The following is a 22,541-nucleotide window of genomic DNA, read 5'->3' on the forward strand; positions in this document are numbered from 1 at the left end:
TGTTTATTTTTGTATTTAAGATTTCCAGTATACATTTTTTAAATGAAAGCCAAATTATGATCACACCGGCTAATCCTTCTCTATTCTATTTTAGTCTATTCAATACTATTCTATTGTAGTCCATTCATCTATTTTAGAAAACTTTATTTGAAAACAATCACAGTAAGAAACTTAATTGTTACCTGGAAAGGATCAATATTGAGATTTAAAAAAAACATCTGCATTGGACCTTTAAACACATGCTGGTGAAATGAAAGAGAAATGCCATAGAGGATGAAGAGAAAGGTGGAACCTGAATTGACAGTAAGTACACACTGTGTATAAACAACACAATACTATAAGCAAGCTATAGAGACAACACCAACACCAAACACAGTAGTAGGTCTATGTGCTCATATGGTCACTGATACAGAAAGGCTGCATGTAGGTATACTATAGACTACAGTAATCACGGATCTATTCAGCTAGTTTGAAATAAATGATTTACTAATCTCCATAAGGATATATTTTAATTACAAAAACATTTTAAATTATATGCAATTATATAGGCTTGTTGTAAACATTCATGCATTTTTAAATAGAAAATCTAGTAGTTCTACTCCCTTCCCTGGGAGTAATTTACTCCTCACACAATTCACAGACGGTGGTGATTGTTTTTCAAAATGTTTTCAGTGCCCCTCCATTTTCCCACCATCCAAGTACCCTGAATGCAAACCCCGTCCCTGCAACTCCTCCTGCTGCCACCCTCTTCGCTAGTCTACTTTCCCTTCCCATCCTCTCTCTCCCACTATATCGCGAGAGATAGGGAGCACAGAAATATTCATGTTAGCATCAACTATTATAAAATTATATTTATATCGCGGATATATGAACGAATTGTATAAAACGCTGGAGCGTATCAATTACAATTCTAATGTAAGCCAACGCAAGATTACTAAATTCGTTGTTTTATTAATAGCTGGCTAGCTAATAATAATATCTAGGTAGCTAGCTAGCGATTCGCCTGTTGTCTGTAGCACGTATGGGAGGCTAGCTAACTGTAAGTGGACACTATTTTCAAGACAAGCGTGTACAAGTGGGTAAACATAACATTACTTCAATTAGCTAGCACCCCTTATTCAACGATAATAGCCATAGTCTAGGTAGCTACTATAACAAATGATAGCTCGCTACTATTAGCTGACTAAACCGCTGTTATTTAATTAAAACAGCTAACGTTAGCTAGGCTTACATTTTAGCTACATTGTTGAATATTGGCTAGTTAGCTACTTAGCTAACTGCTTCAAGCTGGTGCTTTTTTATTTAGCTAGCTAACATGGTTCTGTTAAGATGGATGGCGTTACTAGCTAGCTGTGATGGGTCGCTAGTTAGCGACCGTTAACTAGCTAGCTTAGTAACGCTTACGCTAACTAGATTGTTTATCACGCGATGTGCTGGCTCATGTTGCTAGTTAACGTTAGTTAAGCTAACATGACATCATTGTGTGTCATTTTGCCATGTCCATGCACTATCATTACTCTGTAATATCAGCTATCTAGTTAACTGTCTCTCCTCCTCTCCTTTAGGTTATTTTAGCCATCAAGCACTGGCCTCGAGTATCTGACTAGGCCGACAATGGTTTGTGAATTCCAGCTAACCTCGTTAGCCAGTAACGCCAGTACTAACCAGGCTCTCTGGATTGTTTACATCCAGCGCCAGTTTGCACACTAGCTGGGTAATGTTGTTAGCGAGCTAACTGGTTTCATACGCAGTCAGTTGTTTAGCTACAATAATCTAGCCAACAAGGTATTTTATTTATTTTGTTGCAAGTAAGGGGGTTAGTTAGCTATGCCACACTATATTTGGCTTTGCTACAGTGTGTGAAAGTGATTAAGCCACTAGTTATCCGAACACTGACAAATCAGTTGGTGTCTCACAAGCAACCATTTGGATCTTCACCACATCTAGCTACCTAAGTACCGTTATGTGAAGATATCTAGCTAGTTAATTGAATGGGTTGTTAGTAGAACGGGTTGCTTATCAATTTGTTTTTGTGGATGTAAAGCATTGACTCAATTTAAATCAATACTTGACACAACTGTTGTGACCACTAGTCCAACAGACAACTACAGGTGGCAACCGGTGCTAGGGGTATTTGTATTAGTTAGAGTGGATTAGATATTGTAGATCATATTAGAGTTGGTTATGTCTCTGGAAAATATATGTAACAGGTAATGTGATGTATCACCATTGATTGTGCTTGTATTGTTTTCACAGGCTGCAGTTGTGTTCTTGTGGATGTGTGGTGGACCGTAAGCAGGGCGGCCACTTGTGAACCTCACCTATTTACCTCGCCTCTTTGTCTTATACCTCCTCCCTGACACCGATTTTACCCTGTCTTTTATCATAAATATTTTTACATGTGTGAAAGCATGTTGCACAGAGACAGACCCCCTATATTTCTACCTCTTCGCAGTCTGTGCTCATCAGTGTGTTACAGTAGTCTTTTAGCTGAAGGTTCAAAATGGGGGTGAATCTACTCTATGCCTGGCATAGTACGGTACTTGAATTCCCACCCGTTTGTAAATTAGCCCTGATGAGCTGTGCAGGTTTCATTAATTAACCTTAAGTGATAAACCAAATAGCAGCCAGCTAGTTGGCCAATCAGCCCCCTCCCCCCCACGCCCTCCTGGTAGAATGAACGGCTCTCTTTTAACCCCACCTAGCCCGCGGGCAGCCAACTCCTCCCCGCTACCCCTTTCACCCTCCCCTTCTCCGTCCCCTCCATCCCCCTCCCTGTTGCCCATGTTCCCTCGGCCACCCCCCCTGCCCCCTCCCTTGGCCCAGCCTCACCCCTCCTCGCTGTCGGACACCCCCACACCCTCCCCCTGCCTGAGCTGGACGGAGTTCTGTGAGCTGCATGCCCGCATGGCGGCCGGGGACTTTGCCCGCCACTTCCGGGCGTTCCTCCTGGAGAACCCTCACTACTCCCCCGACTCTGCTGCTGCCTTCTGTCGCCGCTTCACTGACCGCTTTGTCCGACATTTCCAGAGCGAACTGGAGGGAGTGGCAGGGGCGCCGGGTACAGCACCTGGGATGGAGGCGGGGAGCTGGGCCCCCCAATCAGACGCCACGTCCCTGGAAGAGGAGGCGGTCTCTCCCACTCCCGTCACCGAGGGAGCCTCCTACCACTCCTGTGCCCCAGCCAACCCGGTGAGAGCCCTGCCCAAGCCTGCCTCCACACGACTGGTGTTGGAAACCAGAAGTGGGGACCAATTTCAAGACTCCTATGCTGTCACAACAGTCCTCCCCCCATCCTCCTCCTCCTCCTGCTCCTCCTCAGTGGGAGGAGGAAACAACGGCAGGCGGGAACAGAGGGGTGCCCTAGTTACTGTTAAACACTTCACTGGCGTCGGCACAGGCAATGGAGAAACGACAGCCGAGGAAGAGGAGGAAAGCTGGGCGGGCGTAACGGTCATGGAGGAGGAGGTGGAGCCAGATGAGGGGGAGGCGGAGCTGGAAGTTTGCTTGGACAATGAAGACCCCTCCCATATGCCCCAAACGCCTGCCTCCCCTTGCTCCGACACAACTCCTCCCCGCTCCAAGGGTAATGGCACCCCGGCCTCGGCAGGAAGCCAGTCCAAAACCAAACTGAAGAAGCGCTTCTCTCTGCGGAGTGTTGGGCGCAGCGTGCGGGGTAGTGTCCGGGGCATCCTGCACTGGCGCAGCTCATCCAGCGACTCCCCCCAGAGCTCCTCCCAGCTGCCCTCCAGCTACAGCTACACAATGGGGGTCCAGGACGCTGCCACCGGCTCTTCCTCCAAGAGGAACTCTGGCACTCAGCCCCCTACACCCACCTCCTCCATGCCTGTCTCTCTCTCCCTGCCCCTCTCCCTCCCCCACTCCTCCTCCTCCTCCCTGCCCCCATCTTCCTCCAGTAGTGCCACCTCCCTCTCGCTATCGGAGGCACGGGACCGCCGGCGGAGCAATGGTGAGGGGGGAGAGAAGGAGAAGTGGAGCCACCGGCTGGAGAAGCTGCGTCTGTCTCGCTCCCCGCCCCCCGTTCTCTCTTCGGCACCCACTTCGGCCGTGGTGTCACCTTCCGGCCTGCCCCCCAGCAGCAGCAGCAGCGCCACCCCGAGGAAGACGGGCCGGCTGGTGAGGGAGGGAGGAGTCAGCGTCAGCTCCTCCATGCCAGATGAGTTTGCCGGGAGCCACGGTGGTTTCCCTGGCTTTTCCTTCGGCCTGCTGCACCACGGCACACAAGAACACAACAACGCTGGTACTGGCTTAAACAACACCTCGTCCACTGCTAACGCCGCTCAGACAGCCGCAGTGCAGCCTCTCGTCCCCGGGGGCACTGTGGGCTGGAGGGGTGGTCGGTGGCACAAGTGCCGACTGGTCCTGAGGGAGAGGGACAAGGAGGGGGAGCGGGGCGAGGAGTACTATCTGGAGTTCTTCATCCCGCCTAAAGTGAGTGAGAGACCTGTTCAGTGCAACTCAATATTAGGAAGGTGTTCTAAATGTTTGGAGTATATAGCTGCCAAAAAAAATCATATTTGATAATGATACATTAATAATACGTTTGCAATTTTATTTTCATGTGAACATAATCAATGATGAAATTTAAACGTAATAATCCAGTTTGCATTTTCATGTTTCACAGTTTTTGTTTAATTTCCTACCAGATAAAACTGCCGTATTGAGAAGTAAAATTATTGGAAGATACATTTTGTAATTTGTAATTGTACTACATTATACTGATCGCATTATTTGTGACAAAAAGATTAAAACTTAATGCGCAATTTAACAATGCTTATTCTTAACCTACAAAGTACAACATTTTATTCAAATCGTTATTGGGTAAAACTATGTTATTCCTCCCATTTTCGATTTAATTTCCTCATAGTCATTTGTTATCCTGGCCACGTTAACAGTTTAGCCTGGCAATCGATCACTGTGGCTGGGATTGTCAGGGGAGGACCTGGATATTTGTCAGAGTCACAGGGTTGGTAGGGTTTTCAGACCTGTTAAGGAATTCAGGGAAGGGAGTAGATTAGTAATTGAGTCATTAAAACACTTTTTCAATATAATTTGTTGCAAAACCTAAGAACAATATGCTAAACAAAAATATAAACTTAACATGTACATAAAAGATACCAGAAATGTTCCATACGCACAAAACAATTATTTCTCTAAAATTTTGTACACAAATTTGTTTACGTCCCTTTTAGTGAGCATTTCCAAGATAATCCATCAACCTGACAGGTGTGGCATATCAAGAAGCTGATTAAACAGCATGATCATTACACAGGTGCACCTTGTGCTGGGAACAATAGAAGGCCACTTTAAGATGTGCAGTTTTGCCACAACACAATGCCACAGATGTCTCAAGCTTTGAGGGTGCAGGCAATTGGCCTGCTGACTGCAGGAATGTCCACCAGAGCTGTTGCTAGAGATCCTCGTTTTAGGTAATTTGGTAGTATGTCCAACCGACCTCACAACCGCAGACCACCTCAGGACCTCCACATCTGGGGGGAGGGGGGGGCTGAGGTGTATATCTGTCTATAATAAAACTATTTTTGTAGGGAAAACTAATTCTGATTGGCTGGGCCTGGCTCCCCAGTGGGTGGGGGCCATCAGTAGATTGTGTATCTTTGATGTAACACTGAGCCATGACAACCTATCAACATGCTCATTTGGAATGCTTGGAGATGAATGATGTCATTGGCAGGCATTGTGAAAATTACACTTTCTCTGAGTGCACAGATGTGTCTTATTCAATGTTCTTCTCTGTCCCCCTGTCTCAGTCCTCCAAGCCCAGGCTGACTATCCCATGCTGCTCTATTGTGGATGTGAGGAGCACCACAGCCCTGGAGGTGCCTGACAAGGAGAACACCTTCCTCCTCCAGGTGATGCTCTGCTCTGTCCATCCTTTAATTTCTCCTTTCTTGTTCTCTCTCAGTTCATTTTGTTCAGGTAGTCAGCTCCTGTTCAGCTTGCATCTGTAGACTGACTTGTATTTCGCTCGCTCTCTCACACCCTCTCTCTCACCCCTTCCTCTCACCCCTTCCTCTCACCCCCTCTCTCTCATCCCCCCTCTCTCTCACCCCTTTGTCACTCTCACTAACCCTATCTTTCTCTCTGTCAGTTGGAGGGACAGGTGCAGTATGTGATTGAGACGCGAGACGCTGTGCAGATGAGAGCCTGGTTGAGTGACATCAGGAACGGTATATGTATCAGGTAAGCAAATTGTGTGTGTTAAGTGAAGAGTTTTCTTTCAAGTCAGTGATTAGGGGGGGGGGGCAGTGAGTGAGAGTTGAGGGACCATATATATGCTTGTATTCACTGACTGTCAAATATTGATGAGGTCAACAGAAGAAGCAGCGACGCCCCAGCTACTGTAGAACAAGCTTTGTGTATCTTGACTCTACAGTGAACAGGAGGACATAGAAGCTGTGTGTGGGGGACCCATGGACATCAGTGGAATGCCAGAATTCAGTGACCGCCTCTCTCAAGGTGAGTGGGGCATGCCAAATCCCAAGCTACGACACCTCCAAGCTACTACTCTTAGACCAGTATATACCAACCAGTCAATCACAGTCCTAGTCAACTAGGCATTCCTAGTCAATCGCCGAACATTTCTTTGAGCTCCTCTTTTTTAAAATGTATTTTTGTTGCCTTGAGCCGTTGGTGGTAGATGCACTTGATTCGGCAGCCCTGTGCGCCGGGTAGGCAAAGTGTTCCCATTTTTAACCATTTAATTTGTCGGAAGGAACAAACTCTGCCTACCCGGTAGAGCTAAATCAAGTGCGCCTACTGCGCTGGCCAATCGGATAGCCGTGCCAGTAGCTTCCACTACCCCACAGCAAAGTTTGATACTAGCCTAAATGGGATTTTAATGACTTTTAAAACCCTGACCAGAGAGACTGCCAAAGAATACAGCAAATAGCTGCTGCTTTTACGATTCAACACTTTTCAAAACATAAAAAACGTGTATCGATGGGCCTGCGTTTTTATTATTATTAACGGCTCGTCGTGTCTATTTTAATGTCGACTAATAATTCACTTTCTCTGGTCATAGGAGCAACATGAATTTGTGCATGAGGCAGAAATAATGCGGTGTGACTCGAGTTTGGTCATCAGACTGTCTCCCCTCTCTCTGGTCAGTCTCACTGGAAAAAGGAGAGATCGGGGACCGTGAGAGGCGGACCGTCTGCTGCTCGCTCTCTCTCTCCCTCCATCCGCTGAGACTGACCATCAGATGCAGATACAACCAGACATGGAAACGGTTTGTGGGTTTATGAAATGCACATTCCTTTATTGAATATAATATGTGTATGATGCCTTGTCCTTCGGCGCCGTCGACGTAGCCTGTAGAGCGAAACGCAGGTTGTGAGTTCGCCGGGCCATTAATTTGTTTTTGGCAACAGCCATTTGTTTGTTGCACTGCATTTAATGTTTCTTATCATGCCTTTTCTTAACAGTGTTACAATTCAAGTGCACAGAGTTCGGTAATCACTATGTGAAGTAAAGTAATAATTTTAAAAACGTAGCCTACCTGTGAATTGTTTGTTCCTCTGTCATGCTCCTGCTGAGACGGGAGGTGGGTCAAACGGAGCTTCTTCTTCTTTGGGATTTGGTTGTCAAATCGCATCCAACTTTTAGGTGCATACACCGCCACCTACTGTACTGGTGTAAGGCCATTCACGGCCTACCTACATTCAATTATTTGATACGGTAATATATACAATTGAGACAAAGGGAAATTGCCCAGCCAACTATTAGCCCTCTCTACAAAACCCACCACCCCATTCCACTATTTAACCCTATCAAGTCCTACTTCTGACCAATGGTCTGAGAGGACAGAACACTACCACTCAACACCCCCCGCAACTGTTCTGCTGTAAAAGTGCTTCTCTGCCACCTCTATTTTCTGTGATTTTCTGCAGTACAATTAACAACCAAGGCTATAAATGCTAAAAGGTCCACTGTACTGAAGCACATATTCTTCCCATCTCTCAGGATCCCTCACCCGGTCCCCATCTTCCTCTACCACTCTCTTCACTGCTTCGGCATATGACACTTTCTGTACTACTCTAAGGCTACCTCAATGTCCCTTTCTCTCACCGGACACCTCCAAACTCCAGTTCCATGGGAACCCCCACAACTAACATGTATTACTTTCTCCTCCGATACCACACATTCCTTCGTCTCATGCCCTCCTTTCTCACATCAAGGCATCTCCCTCCGACACACTGCTGCAACATGCCCATAAACTTGACACCTAAAACACTATTTTATTTTTGGAACAAAAGCTATCACGGGGTAATTGACACATCCTACCATGACCTTATCTGGCAAAGACTGCATCAAAACTCAGCTTGACAGATGATGTCTTCTCCGTTGCTCTCCACCAAATCTACAACTCACCAAACGGCGGGAATCTTCCATTTCAACTGCTCCTCCTCAACACTTAATGCCATCCCTGTTATCACTCCTTTCAACGGCACCCTGCTCTGCAAAGCAAGTCATAATTGTTGTCCCTAATCGCGTAATGCGGAGCACCCACTCCCTCTGGGTGAATGTAACATAATAAATCATTACGAGTCCACTCCGAGTTAACTTCACCAACTCAACAGTCCCCAACCTGACACCACATATGGATCAGCCAAAATACAAGGATACATTCGCTCTACAAATCTCACTCCCACTGGGCCAGAATCATCCTCAGGACAAGGCCCGAATTCGGCGGTCCTCACTCTCGCCAAGGTTCCATCTCGGAAGGACTTCACGCCGACCTTCCTCACCACACCACTTCTCCTCTATATTCAACTTCTTCTCAGCAGTCAGCAATGCACCTGCCACCACAGTTAATTCATCCTCATTCTCATCACCTTCAATTTCCATGGGGCACTCCATGAGGCACTCACCATGGGGCACACAACGTTCAGCAAACTGCTCGGCCACACGACGCCATACATGCTGTTTGCCATCTGCCCGGTACAGTTGAAACTGGGATTCATCCGTGAAGAGCACACTTCTCCAGTGGCCATCGAAGGTGAGCATTTGCCCACTGAAGTCGGTTACGACACTGAACTGCAGTTGGGTCAAGACCCTGGTGAGGACAACGAGCACGCAGATGAGCTTCCTTTAGACGGGTTCTGACAGTTTGTGCAGAAATTCTTTGGTTGTACTAACCCTCATTTCGGGTGGCTGGTTTCACCCGCAGGTGAAGAAGCTGGATGTAGAGGTGTTGGAGGCGGCTTATGGTAGAGAAATGAGCATTAAATTATCTGGCAACAGCTCTGGTGGACATTCCTGCGGTCAGCAAGCCAAATGCACGCTCCCTCAACTTGCGACAGCTGTGGCATTGTGTTGTGTGACAAAACTGCACATTTTAGGGTGGCCTTTTATTGTCCCCAGCACAAGGTTCACTTGTGTAATGATCATGCTGTTTAATCAGCTTCTTGATATGCCACACCTGTCAAGTGGATGGATTATCTTGGCAAAGGAGAAATGCTCACTAACAGGGTACTAATTGTCCACAACATTTCGAGAAATAAGCTTTTTTTGCATATGAAACATTTCTGGGATCTTTTATTTCAGCTCAAGAAATGGGACCAGCACTTAACGCGTTTTATATTTTTGTTCAGTGCATGTTTATTGTGCTGTTCAGGCCTTTATGTAAGGTAATTGTTACCATTGATTTGTGATTAGTCTAAAATTGTACAGTCCGAGGTGAGGCCTGATGGGAATTGTATTTGAAACCCTGTCATTTCATTGGTTGCCATGCTGGCTGAACGCTATATTTTCAGCTATTGATTGAAGCTTGGTTTCTTTGGAGCTCAACTTATTATTTGATTAATTTTCCAGTTTATGTTCCTGTCCAGTTATTGTTATGTTTGTTATTTTTGATTGTACATAGTGTACAGTTTTCCGGCGGCTCAGAAACAGTTCTGAGCTGTAGATCTCGGCTTGCATTTTGAAAGTGAACGTGGCTCAGAAAAGGTTGGTGACCACTGCCCTAGACACTTAATCTGTAAGAATCTACAAACAGCAGACACGTAGCATAAGGTAAGGAGGAGCTACTACCATATTCCTTACCTATACAATCTTTTCAAATATGACTGCACAGGATAGGATCGAAGAGCCCATTTGGGATTGTTGTGACGATTTCCCTGTTTCACTATTTTCTGCAGCTTTACAAATTTACAGTTAGATCACTTAACACCTGATGCAGAAAGCGAGACGAAAAAAGTTGTTTTAACTATGAGTCCAACGTTTCGTTGCTGTTTGAAAGTAAAAGAAGTCTGGTTAAATAAATAATAAGACTGATGTTTTTGCTCCTGTCCTGTTGCAGTGTGTTATGGAGGTGTGGGCGGCTCCTCCCCGCTGATGGACCCTCTCCCTCCAGAGTTACCGCCCCGCGCCCCTCTGGACGAATCAGACGGACGTGTGGGTGGAGCCGGCCTGGGCACACCATTTGCGGAGACGCCAGATGCCACAGGTTAAGCCTGTTACTTACGCATTAGCACACACGCAAACGCACTCACAAACAAACACGCATACACACCAGAATGTACAGAGCAAGTCTGGCGACACCTTTTTTTTGGGGTCTAATCTTTTCATCAATCCCTCTCATCCATCCATCCCCTCATCCCCCCTCACCTCCCCAGGTTCCTTCCTGTTCTCAGACGTGGCGGAGGCGGTGGAGCACCCTCTGAGCGAGTGCCAGTGGTTCCACGGGACGTTGTCGCGCCTGAAGGCGGCCCAGCTGGTGCTGGCAGGGGGTACGGCCAGCCACGGCGTCTTCCTTGTGCGCCAGAGCGAGACACGCCGCGGGGAGTACGTCCTCACCTTCAACTTCCAGGGCAAGGCCAAGGTACACGAGACGGGAGAGGGAGAGTGTGTGTCAAATCAAATCACATTTTATTTGTCACATGCGCCGAATACACCTGGTGTAGACTTTAATGTGAAATGCTTGCTGACGAGCCCTTCCCAACAATGCAGAGTTTTAAAATGAAAATTGAAATAGTAACAAGAGGAGTACAGTATAATACACAAGAATGGAGCTACATACAGGGAGTATCAGTACCAGATCAATGTGGGGCTACATACAGGGAGTACCAGTACCAGATCAATGTGGAGCTAAATACAGGGGGTACCAGTACCAGATTAATGTGGAGCTACATACAGGGAGTACCAGTACCAGATCAAAGTGCAGAGGTACGAGGTGCTTGAGGTAGATGTATACATGAAGGCAGTGTAAAGTGACTAGGCATCAGGATAGATAATAAGAGTAAAATAAAGAACAGAGCAGCAGCAGCAAATTATGTTTATGTTGTCAGTCTGCGTGTAGGTGTTCTGTGGGTTTTGGTTGTGTGTGTGTGTATACATGCAAAAAACAAACGTCCCTTTTTCAGGACCCTCAAAGATAATTTGTAAAAATCCAAATTATTTCACAGATATTCAATGTAAAGGGTTTAAACACTGTTTCCCATGCTTGTTCAATGAACCATAAACAATTAATGAACATGCACCTGTGGAACGGTCGTTAAGACACTAACAGCTTACAGACGGTAGGCAATTAAGGTCACAGTTATGTAAACTTAGGACACTAAAGAGGCCTTTCTACTGACTCTGGGAAACACCAAAAGAAAGATGCCCAGGGTCCCTGCTCATCTGCGTGAATGTGCCTTAGGCATGCTGCAAGGAGGCATGAGGACTGCAGATGTGGCCAGGGCAATAAATTGCAATGTCCGTACTGAGACGCCTAAAATAGCGCTACAGGGAGACCGGACGGACAGCTGATCGTCCTCGCTGTGGCAGACCACGTGTAACAACACCTGCACTGGATCGGTACATCCGAACATCACACCTGCGGGGACAGGTACATGATGGCAACAACAACTGCCCGAGTTACACCAGGACCCCACAATGCCTCCATCAGTGCTCAGACTGTTCCTAATAGGCTGAGATAGGCTGGATTGAGGGCTTGTAGGCCTGTTGTAAGGCAGGTCCTCACCAGACATCACCGGCAACGACGTCGCCTATGGGCACAAACCCACCGTCGCTGGACCAGACAGGACTGGCAAAAGGTGCTGTTCACTGACGAGTCACAGTTTTGTCTCATCAAATCAAAGTGTATTTGTCACGTGCGCTGAATACAACAGGTGTAGACCTTAGCGTGAAATGCTTACGTACAGGCTCTAACCAATAGTGCTAGGTAAACAATAGGTAGGTAAAGAAATAAAACATCAGTAAAAAGACGGGCTATCTACAGTAGCGAGGCTATAAAAGTAGCGAGGCTACATACAGTAGCGAGGCTACATACAGGGGTGATGGTCAGATTCGTGTTTATCGTCGAATGAATTTAGTGTTACACCGAGGCCTGTATTCTGGAGCGGGATCAATTTGGAGGTGGAGGGTCCGTCATGGTCTGTGGCGGTGTGTCACAGCATCATCGGACTGAGCTTGTTGTCATTGCAGGCAATCTCAATGCTGTGCGTTACAGGGAATACATCCTCCTCCCTCATGTGGTTCCCTTCCTGCAGGCTCATCCTGACATGACCCTGCAGCATGACAATGTCACCAGCCATACTGCTCTTTCTGTGTGTGATTTCCTGCAAGACAGGAATGTCAGTGTTCTGCCATGGCCAGCGAAGAGCCCGGAGCTCAATCCTATTGAGCACGTCTGGGACCTGTTGGATCGGAGGGTGAGGGCTAGGGCCACTCCCCCCAGAAATGTCCGGGAACTTGCAGGTGCCTTGGTGGAAGAGTGGGGTAACATCTCACAGCAAGAACAGGCAAATCTGGTGCAGTCCACAAGGAGGAGATGCACTGCAGTACTTAGTATCTGGTGTGGCCACCCGCTGCATTGCCTGTTACTTTTGATTTTGACCCCCCTTTGTTCAGGGACACATTATTCCATTTCTGTTAGTCACATGTCTGTGGAATTTGTTCAGTTTATGTTTCAGTTGTTGAATCTTATGTTCATACAAATATTTACACATGTTAAGTTTGCTGAAAATCAACACAGTTGACAGTGAGGACGTTTCTTTTTTTGCGGAGTTTACATACACACGTGGGTCAGTGCAAGATACAGGCATTGCAGTTAGTTTGGGTACCATTATTTGACTATTTAGCAGTCTAGCTATTTAGCAGTCTTATGGCTTGGGGGAAGAAGCTGTCTCTGAGCCTGTTCCTCTGAGAGCCAATGCTCTGGTACTGTTTTCTGGATGGTAGCAGAGTGAACAGTCTGACTTTGGTGGCTGGAGTCTTTAGCAATTTCTCTGGCCTTCCTCTCTGGCCTGATGTAGAGGTCCTGGATGACAGGGAGCTTGGCTCCAGTGACGTACTAGGCTGTCCGCACCATCCTCTGTAGCGCTTTGCGCATTTGCCATACCAAGTGGTGATGCAGCCAGTCAAAATACTCTCGATGGCACAAAGGAACTTGAAACTCTCGACCCACTCCACAACAGCCCTGTGAATGGGCGGCGTGCTCACTCTTTCTCCTATAGTCCATGATCAGCTCCATGGTCTTACTGACGTCGAGGGAGAGGTTGTTGTCCTGCAGGTCTCTGACCTCCTCCTTGTAGGCTGCCTACCACCGCTGTGTCATCAGAAAACTTGTTGGTGTTTTAGTCGTGCGTGGCCATGCAGTCGTGGTTTAACAGGGAGTACAGGAGGGGACTAAGTACACACCCCTGAGGGGCCCTCGTGTTGAGGGTCAGCGTGGCAGAGGTGTTGTTGCCTAACCTCACCACCTGGGGCTGACCCGTCTGGAAGTCCAGGATCCAGTTGCAGAGGGAGGGGTCCAGTCCCAGAGTCTTTACCTTGGTGATGAGCTTGGACGGGACTATGGTGTTGAACGCTGAGCTGTAGCCCATTCTCTCATAGTTATTTCCCGTCTTGTCCAGGTGGAAGAGGGCAGTTTGAAGTGCAATTGAGATTGCTTCATCTGTGAATCTGTTTGGGTGGTATGCGAATTGGAGTGAATTTTAGTGTGTCTGGGATGGTGGTGTTGTTGTGTGTCATGACCAGCCTTTCAAAGCACTTCATAATTACAGATGCAAGTGCTACAGGGTGATAGTCATTTAGTCAGGTTACTTTGGAGCTCTTTGGAATGGTGAAAATGGTGGTCTGCTTGAAACATGTTGGGATGACAGATTGGGACGAGGTCTGCGCATGCTTTGAGAATGCGCCGTGGTATTTCATCTGGCCCATCGGCCTCGTGATTGTTAACCTGTTTAAACGTTTTGCTTACATCGGCCACAGAGAGCGAGATCACACAGTTATCTGGAAAAACAGTGTCTTTCACGCAAGGCACAGTGTTATGTTCCTCAAAGCGAGCATAAAAGGAATTTAGCTCGTTTTGGAGTTCTGCATCGCTGGGCAACTCATGGCTGGGTTTCCCTTTGTAATCCGTTATCGTCTGCAAGCCTTGCCACATACGACGAGCGTCGGAGATGGTGGAATATTATTCCACTTTCCTCCTATATTGTCCTTGTGTGAAAGAGAGTAAGACAGTATTGATGTTTACGTGTGTGTTGGAAAGTACCAGTGTGTTTGCATGTGAAATGGTAGCGGAAACATCTATACCACGTTAGGAGATATACCTGCTAAGTAGCGTCCAAAGCTAACCCATATCCCCCTCTCTTCTCCCTTCTTTTGTTTCTGCTCCTTCTCTCTATCCCCTTCTCTCTCTCTCCCTTCTGTCCGCTGCAGCACCTGCGTCTGTCTCTGAACGAGGACGGCCAGTGCCGGGTGCAGCACCTGTGGTTCCAGTCCATATTCGACATGCTGGAGCACTTCCGCGTGCACCCAATCCCCCTGGAGTCTGGGGGTGCCTCGGACGTCACTCTCATCAGCTTTGTGGGCGCCACCGCCGTCCGGCAGCCAGGTAACAGGTCAGGGGTGAAAGGTCACCGGATATTCCACTAGGATGAAACTACACTGGTTTTACACTGGCCTCTAAAGGCAATTCTTGGGTGTTGTATGTACGTTGTATGTCTGGTGTATGTGTTTTATGCATTATGATTTGGTTACACTATGCTATTACGTCAGTGAATCAATATAGTGTGCGTGTGTATCATCCCATTGAAAATACGTGTACAGGCCATAAGTAATGTTGTGTGTGCTAAAACATGGCCACTACATGATGTTTCTGTCAATGTCATTATAACATAAGACTGGCTGCTTTGCATCCTCATTCTGTGTCCATTACAGCATGCATGCTTAGGTACACACACTGGAGTGGCTCCGCATGGCTTGGTCCCATCAATTTGCACTGATGCTCCCTCCCATAAACCCCTGCCTCTTACAACTTCCCCCCCACACACAATTCCAAATCAACCCCTAGCCCCTACTACCCTCTGTCCCTAGGCCCTAGCACTGCCCTAGCACTCTACCTCCTTTCCTTCTACACCCTTCTTTCCACCCCCTCACCCCCGTGCCTTCCAGAGCTCTGATTGGCTGTCTCTTATTGTGTTTTCGTTGGGTCATTCTTCGCAGGCCGGGACAGGGCAGGCAGCCGGCCCACAGTCTGTGATGTCATCACCACGCGCCACCCTGACTCTCCATCAACCCCCATCTCTGACTGTGTGTAAGTGAGACCAGACTCCACAGAGAGAGAGACACCGAGTTAGAGAGAGAGGGAGATGTAGCGCGAGAGACCGGGAGAGAGAGACGGCAAGAGGGAGACCTGGAGAGAGAGACGGCAAGAGGGAGAGGTGGCGAGAGAGAGAGATCGAGAGGGGGAGAGAGAGAGAGACAGACCGAGACCTAGCAAGAGAGACAGACCGAGACCTAGCAAGAGAGACAGACCGAGACCTAGCAAGAGAGACAGACCGAGACCTAGCGAGAGAGACAGACCGAGACCTTGCGTGAGAGAGAGACCTTGCGTGAGAGAGGGACCTTGCGTAAGAGAGAGACCTTGCGTGAGAGAGAGAGACCCTGCATAAGAGAGAGACCTTGCGTGAGAGAGAGAGACCCAGAGCGAGAGAGCGAGAGACCCAGAGCGAGAGAGCGAGAGACCCAGAGCGAGAGAGCGAGAGACCCAGAGCGCGAGAGAGAGAGACCCAGAGCGCGAGAGAGAGAGACCCAGAGCGCGAGAGAGAGAGACCCAGAGCGCGAGAGAGAGAGACCCAGAGCGCGAGAGAGAGAGACCCAGAGCGCGAGAGAGAGAGACCCAGAGCGCGAGAGAGAGAGACCCAGAGCGCGAGAGAGAGAGACCCAGAGCGCGAGAGAGAGAGACCCAGAGCGCGAGAGAGAGAGACCCAGAGCGCGAGAGAGAGAGACCCAGAGCGCGAGAGAGAGAGACCCAGAGCGCGAGAGAGAGAGACCCAGAGCGCGAGAGAGAGAGACCCAGAGCGCGAGAGAGAGAGACCCAGAGCGCGAGAGAGAGAGACCCAGAGCGCGAGAGAGAGAGACCCAGAGCGCGAGAGAGAGAGACCCAGAGCGCGAGAGAGAGAGACCCAGAGCGCGAGAGAGAGAGACCCAGAGCGCGAGAGAGAGAGACCCAGAGCGCGAGAGAGAGAGACCCAGAGCGCGAGAGAGAGAGACCCAGAGCGCGAGAGAGAGAGACCCAGAGCGCGAGAGAGAGAGACCCAGAGCGCGAGAGAGAGAGACCCAGAGCGAGAGAGAGAGAGACCCAGAGCGAGAGAGAGAGAGACCCAGAGCGAGAGAGAGAGAGACCCAGAGCGAGAGAGACCCAGAGCGAGAGAGAGAGAGACCCAGAGAGAGAGAGACCCAGAGCGAGAGAGAGAGAGACCCAGAGCGAGAGAGAGAGAGACCCAGAGCGAGAGAGAGAGAGACCCAGAGCGAGAGAGAGAGAGACCCAGAGCGAGAGAGAGAGAGACCCAGAGCGAGAGAGAGAGAGACCCAGAGCGAGAGAGAGAGAGACCCAGAGCGAGAGAGAGAGAGACCCAGAGCGAGAGAGAGAGAGACCCAGAGAGAGAGAGAGAGAGACCCAGAGCGAGAGAGAGAGAGACCCAGAGCGAGAGAGAGAGAGACCCAGAGCGAGAGAGAGAGAGACCCAGAGCGAGAGAGAGAGAGACCCAGAGCGAGAGAGAGAGAGACCCAGAGCGAGAGAGAGAGAGACCCAGAGCGAGAGAGAGAGAGACCCAGAGCGAGAGAGAGAGAGACCCAGAGAGAGAGAGAGAGAGACCCAGAGCGAGAGAGAGAGAGACCCAGAGCGAGAGAGAGAGAGACCCAGAGCGAGAGAGAGAGAGACCCAGAGCGAGAGAGAGAGAGAGACCCAGAGCGAGAGAGAGAGAGACCCAGAGCGAGAGAGAGAGAGACCCAGAGCGAGAGAGAGAGAGACCCAGAGCGAGAGAGAGAGAGACCCAGAGCGAGAGCGAGAGAGAGAGACCCAGAGCGAGAGCGAGAGAGAGAGACCCAGAGCGAGAGCGAGAGAGAGAGACCCAGAGCGAGAGCGAGAGAGAGAGACCCAGAGCGAGAGCGAGAGAGAGAGACCCAGAGCGAGAGCGAGAGAGAGAGACCCAGAGCGAGAGCGAGAGAGAGAGACCCAGAGCGAGAGCGAGAGAGAGAGACCCAGAGCGAGAGCGAGAGAGAGAGACCCAGAGCGAGAGCGAGAGAGAGAGACCCAGAGCGAGAGCGAGAGAGAGAGACCCAGAGCGAGAGCGAGAGAGAGAGACCCAGAGCGAGAGCGAGAGAGAGAGACCCAGAGCGAGAGCGAGAGAGAGAGACCCAGAGCGAGAGCGAGAGAGAGAGACCCAGAGCGAGAGCGAGAGAGAGAGACCCAGAGCGAGAGCGAGAGAGAGAGACCCAGAGCGAGAGCGAGAGAGAGAGACCCAGAGCGAGAGCGAGAGAGAGAGACCCAGAGCGAGAGCGAGAGAGAGAGACCCAGAGCGAGAGCGAGAGAGAGAGACCCAGAGCGAGAGAGAGAGAGAGAGACCCAGAGCGAGAGAGAGAGAGAGAGAGACCCAGAGCGAGAGAGAGAGAGAGAGACCCAGAGCGAGAGAGAGAGACCCAGAGCGAGAGAGAGAGACCCAGAGCGAGAGAGAGAGACCCAGAGCGAGAGAGAGAGACCCAGAGCGAGAGAGAGAGACCCAGAGCGAGAGAGAGAGACCCAGAGCGAGAGAGAGAGACCCAGAGCGAGAGAGAGAGACCCAGAGCGAGAGAGAGAGACCCAGAGCGAGAGAGAGAGACCCAGAGCGAGAGAGAGAGACCCAGAGAGAGAGAGAGTCCCAGAGAGAGAGAGAGAGTCCCAGAGAGAGAGAGAGAGTCCCAGAGAGAGAGAGAGAGTCCCAGAGAGAGAGAGAGAGTCCCAGAGAGAGAGAGAGAGTCCCAGAGAGAGAGAGAGAGTCCCAGAGAGAGAGAGAGAGACCCAGAGAGAGAGAGAGAGACCCAGAGAGAGAGAGAGAGACCCAGAGCGAGAGAGAGAGAGACCCAGAGCGAGAGAGAGAGAGACCCAGAGCGAGAGAGAGAGAGACCCAGAGCGAGAGAGAGAGAGACCCAGAGCGAGAGAGAGAGAGACCCAGAGCGAGAGAGAGAGAGACCCAGAGCGAGAGAGAGAGAGACCCAGAGCGAGAGAGAGAGAGACCCAGAGCGAGAGAGAGAGAGACCCAGAGCGAGAGAGAGAGAGACCCAGAGCGAGAGAGAGAGAGACCCAGAGCGAGAGAGAGAGAGACCCAGAGCGAGAGAGAGAGAGACCCAGAGCGAGAGAGAGAGAGACCCAGAGAGAGAGAGAGACCCAGAGAGAGAGAGAGACCCAGAGAGAGAGAGAGACCCAGAGAGAGAGAGAGACCCAGAGAGAGAGAGAGACCCAGAGCGAGAGAGAGAGAGACCCAGAGCGAGAGAGAGAGAGAGACCCAGAGCGAGAGAGAGAGAGAGACCCAGAGCGAGAGAGAGAGAGAGACACAGAGCGAGAGAGAGAGAGAGACCCAGAGCGAGAGAGAGAGAGACCCAGAGCGAGAGAGAGAGATACCCAGAGCGAGAGAGACCCAGAGCGAGAGAGAGAGAGAGAGACCCAGAGCGAGAGAGACCCAGAGCGAGAGAGAGAGAGACCCGGAGCGAGCGAGAGAGAGAGAGAGAGACCCGGAGCGAGAGAGAGAGAGAGAGACCCGGAGCGAGAGAGAGAGAGAGAGAGACCCAGAGCGAGAGAGATCCAGAGCGAGAGAGAGAAAGAGACCCAGAGCGAGAGAGACAAGGACCGAGAGCGAGAGAGAGAGACCCAGAGCGAGCGAGAGAGAGACCCAGAGCGAGCGAGAGAGAGAGACCCAGAGCGAGCGAGAGAGAGAGACCCAGAGAGCGAGAGAGAGAGACCCAGAGAGAGAGAGACCCAGAGAGAGAGAGACCCAGAGAGAGAGAGACCCAGAGCGAGAGAGACCCAGAGCGAGCGAGCGAGAGACCCAGAGCGAGAGGAGGGGAGAGAGAGACCCAGAGCGAGAGGAGAGGAGGGGAGAGAGAGACCCAGAGCGAGAGGAGAGGAGGGGAGAGAGAGACCCAGAGCGAGGGACCTAGAGTGAGGGACCCATAGCGAAGAACAGCAAGAAAGAGAGAGGCAGCGTGAGAAACCTAGACTGGGAGAGACCTAGTGAGGGAAAAACGGCGAAAGAGAGCCAGCATGAGAGAGAGGGAGAGAAACCGAGAGAAAGACCTAGAGCGAGAGACACCTAGGGACCCAGAGCGAGACTGAGAGAGATCCCAGAGCGAGGGACGGCAAGAAAGAGAGAGAGGCAGCGTGAGAGACCTAGAGAGAGGAGAAACCTAGTGAGGGAAAGACGGCGAGAGAGAGAGAGATATCTAGAGTGAGAGAGACAGCAATTTAGGAAACCGAGAGAAAGAGCGAGAGGGGCCTACTGGGAGAGACCTAGTGAGGGAAAGATGGCGAGAGCGAGACAGTGACCTAGCGAGAATGATGGCGAGAGAGGGGCAGCGTGAGAGAGAGACCGAGAGAAAGACCTAGAGCAAGAGGGAGCGAGAGGGACCTAGGGCGAGAGGGACCTAGGGCGAGAGGGACCTAGGGCGAGAGGGACCTAGGGCGAGAGGGACCTAGGGCGAGAGGGACCTAGGGCGAGAGGGACCTAGGGCGAGAGGGACCTAGGGCGAGAGGGACCTAGGGCGAGGGACCTAGAGCAAGCCAGCGAGAGGGACCTAGAGAGAGAGAGACGGCCGTCGAGAGAGAGAAAGCGATGGAACGCACCATAGCGTGAGTGTAGAGCTAGCTAGTGGCCATTCACCTCAGTGTACTGCTCAGTCTTCCAGTGAAGTTAGTCTGTACTAACCTTATCTAGAACTGGACCTACCATAGAGTCTTTTTGAGAACACAGATCACTCCTAGAGCAATGACTTGAGAGACCACCCCTGCTATAGAATGTTATATCTGCTAAAAAGTTTAGGGTCATGTAGAATCTTCATAGAACATTTTCAGACGATGCGTTGTTTTGTGTTTTACATGAAATATATTTAATAGACGGGATCAAGGTGTGTGTGTGAGCACACAGTGTGTTTGTGTGTGTCTCGACTGATTCCATGACATGGACCTGTCACACAGACGTCGCGGCCATGACACTCACTCTGTTTCTCCCCCTCTTCCTCCTCCTCTTCTCCCTTCTCACCACTCGCTCTCTGGAAATGTCACCTTTTTATCTTGTCCCCCGCCCCGCCCGCCCGCCCCTCCTTTATTTACACCTTTTACCACTCTTTCTTTCTCTGCTTTTCTCTCTCGGCTGTTCTTTCCTCCCACCAGACTTGACCAGCAGACCCCGTAGCCCCCCCCAGCCTCCTCCTCCACCCCTGCCCCCCGGCCGGCCGCCACCCCCAACCCCACCCCAGGAACGAGGGAACGAGACCGAGCTGGGAGGAGGTGGAGGAGGAACTGCAGCAACTGCAGGAGGAGGTGAAGGAGTGGAGGACTGGGAGGAGAGGGAAGCTCCTCTTCGCCAACTGGAGGGGGTGGAGGGCGAAGAGCGGGAAGGAGGGAGGGCAAGAGCCATTGACAACCAGTACTCCTTCTTCTGAGGAGGGAGGGGGGTGTTTGTGCGAAAGGGAGAGTGGAGGAGGCGGGAGTCATAGCCATTCATAACCAGTATTTGTATTTTATTACGAGACTGTGAGGGGAAGGGGTTAGAAGGATGTACTAACACTATTAAAACACAAGCATTCTGGGAGATTTAGCAAGATGGAGAGAAAGAGAAAACGGGTGAAAGAGAAGAGAGAGGGATGGGAGCACCTTACAACACTAAGTACAGGTACACTAATGTTTAGCGAGATAAGCTTTTTTGCCGGTACACCTCTTGGTACGCTTTTTGTAGACTTTTGAATCCATTTATGGATGTAGGTAGTGAGAGATATCCTCTGAACCCAGCAGTACCATACCTCAATATCCTGCAGACATTCTAATGGCCAACAGTACACTTTCACAGAGGTAGAGATGGAGGACAACCATATACTTACAAGGTGGCAAAGAGACTAGGCTAGAACTGGCAGGCAGGATACATATACCTCAGTCACTCTTTCAACCTCACTCTTTCTCTCCGTCTCTTTTTCTCTCCACTCATTTTCTGGTTTTCTTTAATGGTAGAGAAGTGGCCAGAGGTAGAGAGAGCGATTATATCTATCCTTCAGATTTAAAAAAAAAAAAAACAAAAAAAAAAACACTTTATTATTGATAATAATGATATGATTAACAATAATGATAAAGGAAATAATGATGATGGTCGGAAATAATAGTATTAATTTTATTTTTTAAATGCCTTTTATTGTATGTTGTTTACTCCATGTAATGCGTAACACTTGTTCCTGCCCCCATTCGGTTATTTCAGTTGAAATTTGTTTGCCTTTTTAAAATATTCCTAAGCCTCATACTCAGTCTTTCCCTCACGCTCATACAGTCCTCTCCTCCTGGACCTCATCCAAATTTAATTTTAATGTGCAGAAATAGAAAATAAGATAAATATAATGGGGGGGGACATTTTTCTACTTGTGCCTTTCTTTGTTGTCACCTCTGTCGTACTCCTTCAACCTCCTACTCCTGGGTTGTGTGGCCATGTCCGTCTTTCTGCCATTCAGTTCAGTGCCTCTTTCTTTCTCTTTGTATCCCCCCTCCTTCCTCTCTTTGTTTATACCTTCACTTCTTCTGTTTGTCCTCTACTCCGAGCTTTGTCATCTTTTACACATCTTACCCCCCCTGTTCACCCGTTTCAAATGTTGATCTCTACTTGTGCCTTTCTGTCTCTGTCGCTCTCTCTTTTGCTGGGACCTTGTGTTGACGGTGGACAGGGTTTTGTCCAACCTGTGTGGTTAGTTTCAGGTACTACATTGAATTAAATGATAATATGATATAATATAATTATACTGAAACATTTTGGCCTCGTGTGCTGTTGCTTTGGTTCACTGTTATTGTTTCTTACTGAATAAAGGGGAAGGATGTAAAGGAATGTTACACTAATTCTTGCAGTTTTGTGTTGCCACAAAGTCCAATGGCTATGTCATAAAAATTCATGAAAACAAAAATTTGTTTTTGGGTCATATTTTAAGGTTAGGCATATGGTTAGCAATGTGGTTCGGGTTAGGTTTAAAATCACATTTTAAGA

General features: G+C 49.4%; 1 protein-coding gene across 6 annotated transcripts; it reads left to right on the forward strand.

Moving 5' to 3' along the window:
• The first annotated feature begins 737 nt into the window (after nt 1-737).
• On the forward strand, nt 738-22,461 carry sh2b1 (SH2B adaptor protein 1). Of its 6 annotated transcripts, XM_055941599.1 has the most exons (11): nt 739-1,075; nt 1,566-1,617; nt 2,257-4,452; nt 5,790-5,891; nt 6,131-6,222; nt 6,416-6,498; nt 10,343-10,489; nt 10,659-10,864; nt 14,710-14,884; nt 15,496-15,586; nt 20,696-20,815. In XM_055941599.1, exons 3-11 carry the CDS (start codon nt 2,677-2,679, stop codon nt 20,715-20,717), a joined length of 2,694 nt encoding a protein of 897 aa, XP_055797574.1. In that variant the 5' UTR covers nt 739-1,075; nt 1,566-1,617; nt 2,257-2,676; the 3' UTR covers nt 20,718-20,815. The 6 variants fall into 6 exon arrangements, with proteins under 6 accessions (XP_055797553.1, XP_055797533.1, XP_055797543.1 ...); XM_055941578.1 differs by lacking the exon at nt 15,496-15,586 and having other exon boundaries at nt 738-1,075; nt 1,566-1,714; nt 20,696-22,461; XM_055941558.1 differs by lacking the exon at nt 15,496-15,586 and having other exon boundaries at nt 738-1,075; nt 20,696-22,461.
• The last annotated feature ends 80 nt before the right edge of the window (nt 22,462-22,541 follow it).

The sequence above is a fragment of the Salvelinus fontinalis genome, chromosome 2 (genome assembly GCF_029448725.1).
Source record: "Salvelinus fontinalis isolate EN_2023a chromosome 2, ASM2944872v1, whole genome shotgun sequence".
In the NCBI taxonomy this organism is placed as follows: domain Eukaryota; kingdom Metazoa; phylum Chordata; class Actinopteri; order Salmoniformes; family Salmonidae; genus Salvelinus; species Salvelinus fontinalis.

Bases quoted from the DNA above. Each gene is read 5' to 3' on its own strand.
- sh2b1 (XM_055941578.1), top strand. From the start codon at position 2,677: ATGAACGGCTCTCTTTTAACCCCACCTAGCCCGCGGGCAGCCAACTCC. The intron at 10,865-14,709 runs GTACACGAGACG...TGTCCGCTGCAG, and splicing joins ACTTCCAGGGCAAGGCCAAG to CACCTGCGTCTGTCTCTGAA. The intron at 14,885-20,695 runs GTAACAGGTCAG...TCCTCCCACCAG, and splicing joins CACCGCCGTCCGGCAGCCAG to ACTTGACCAGCAGACCCCGT.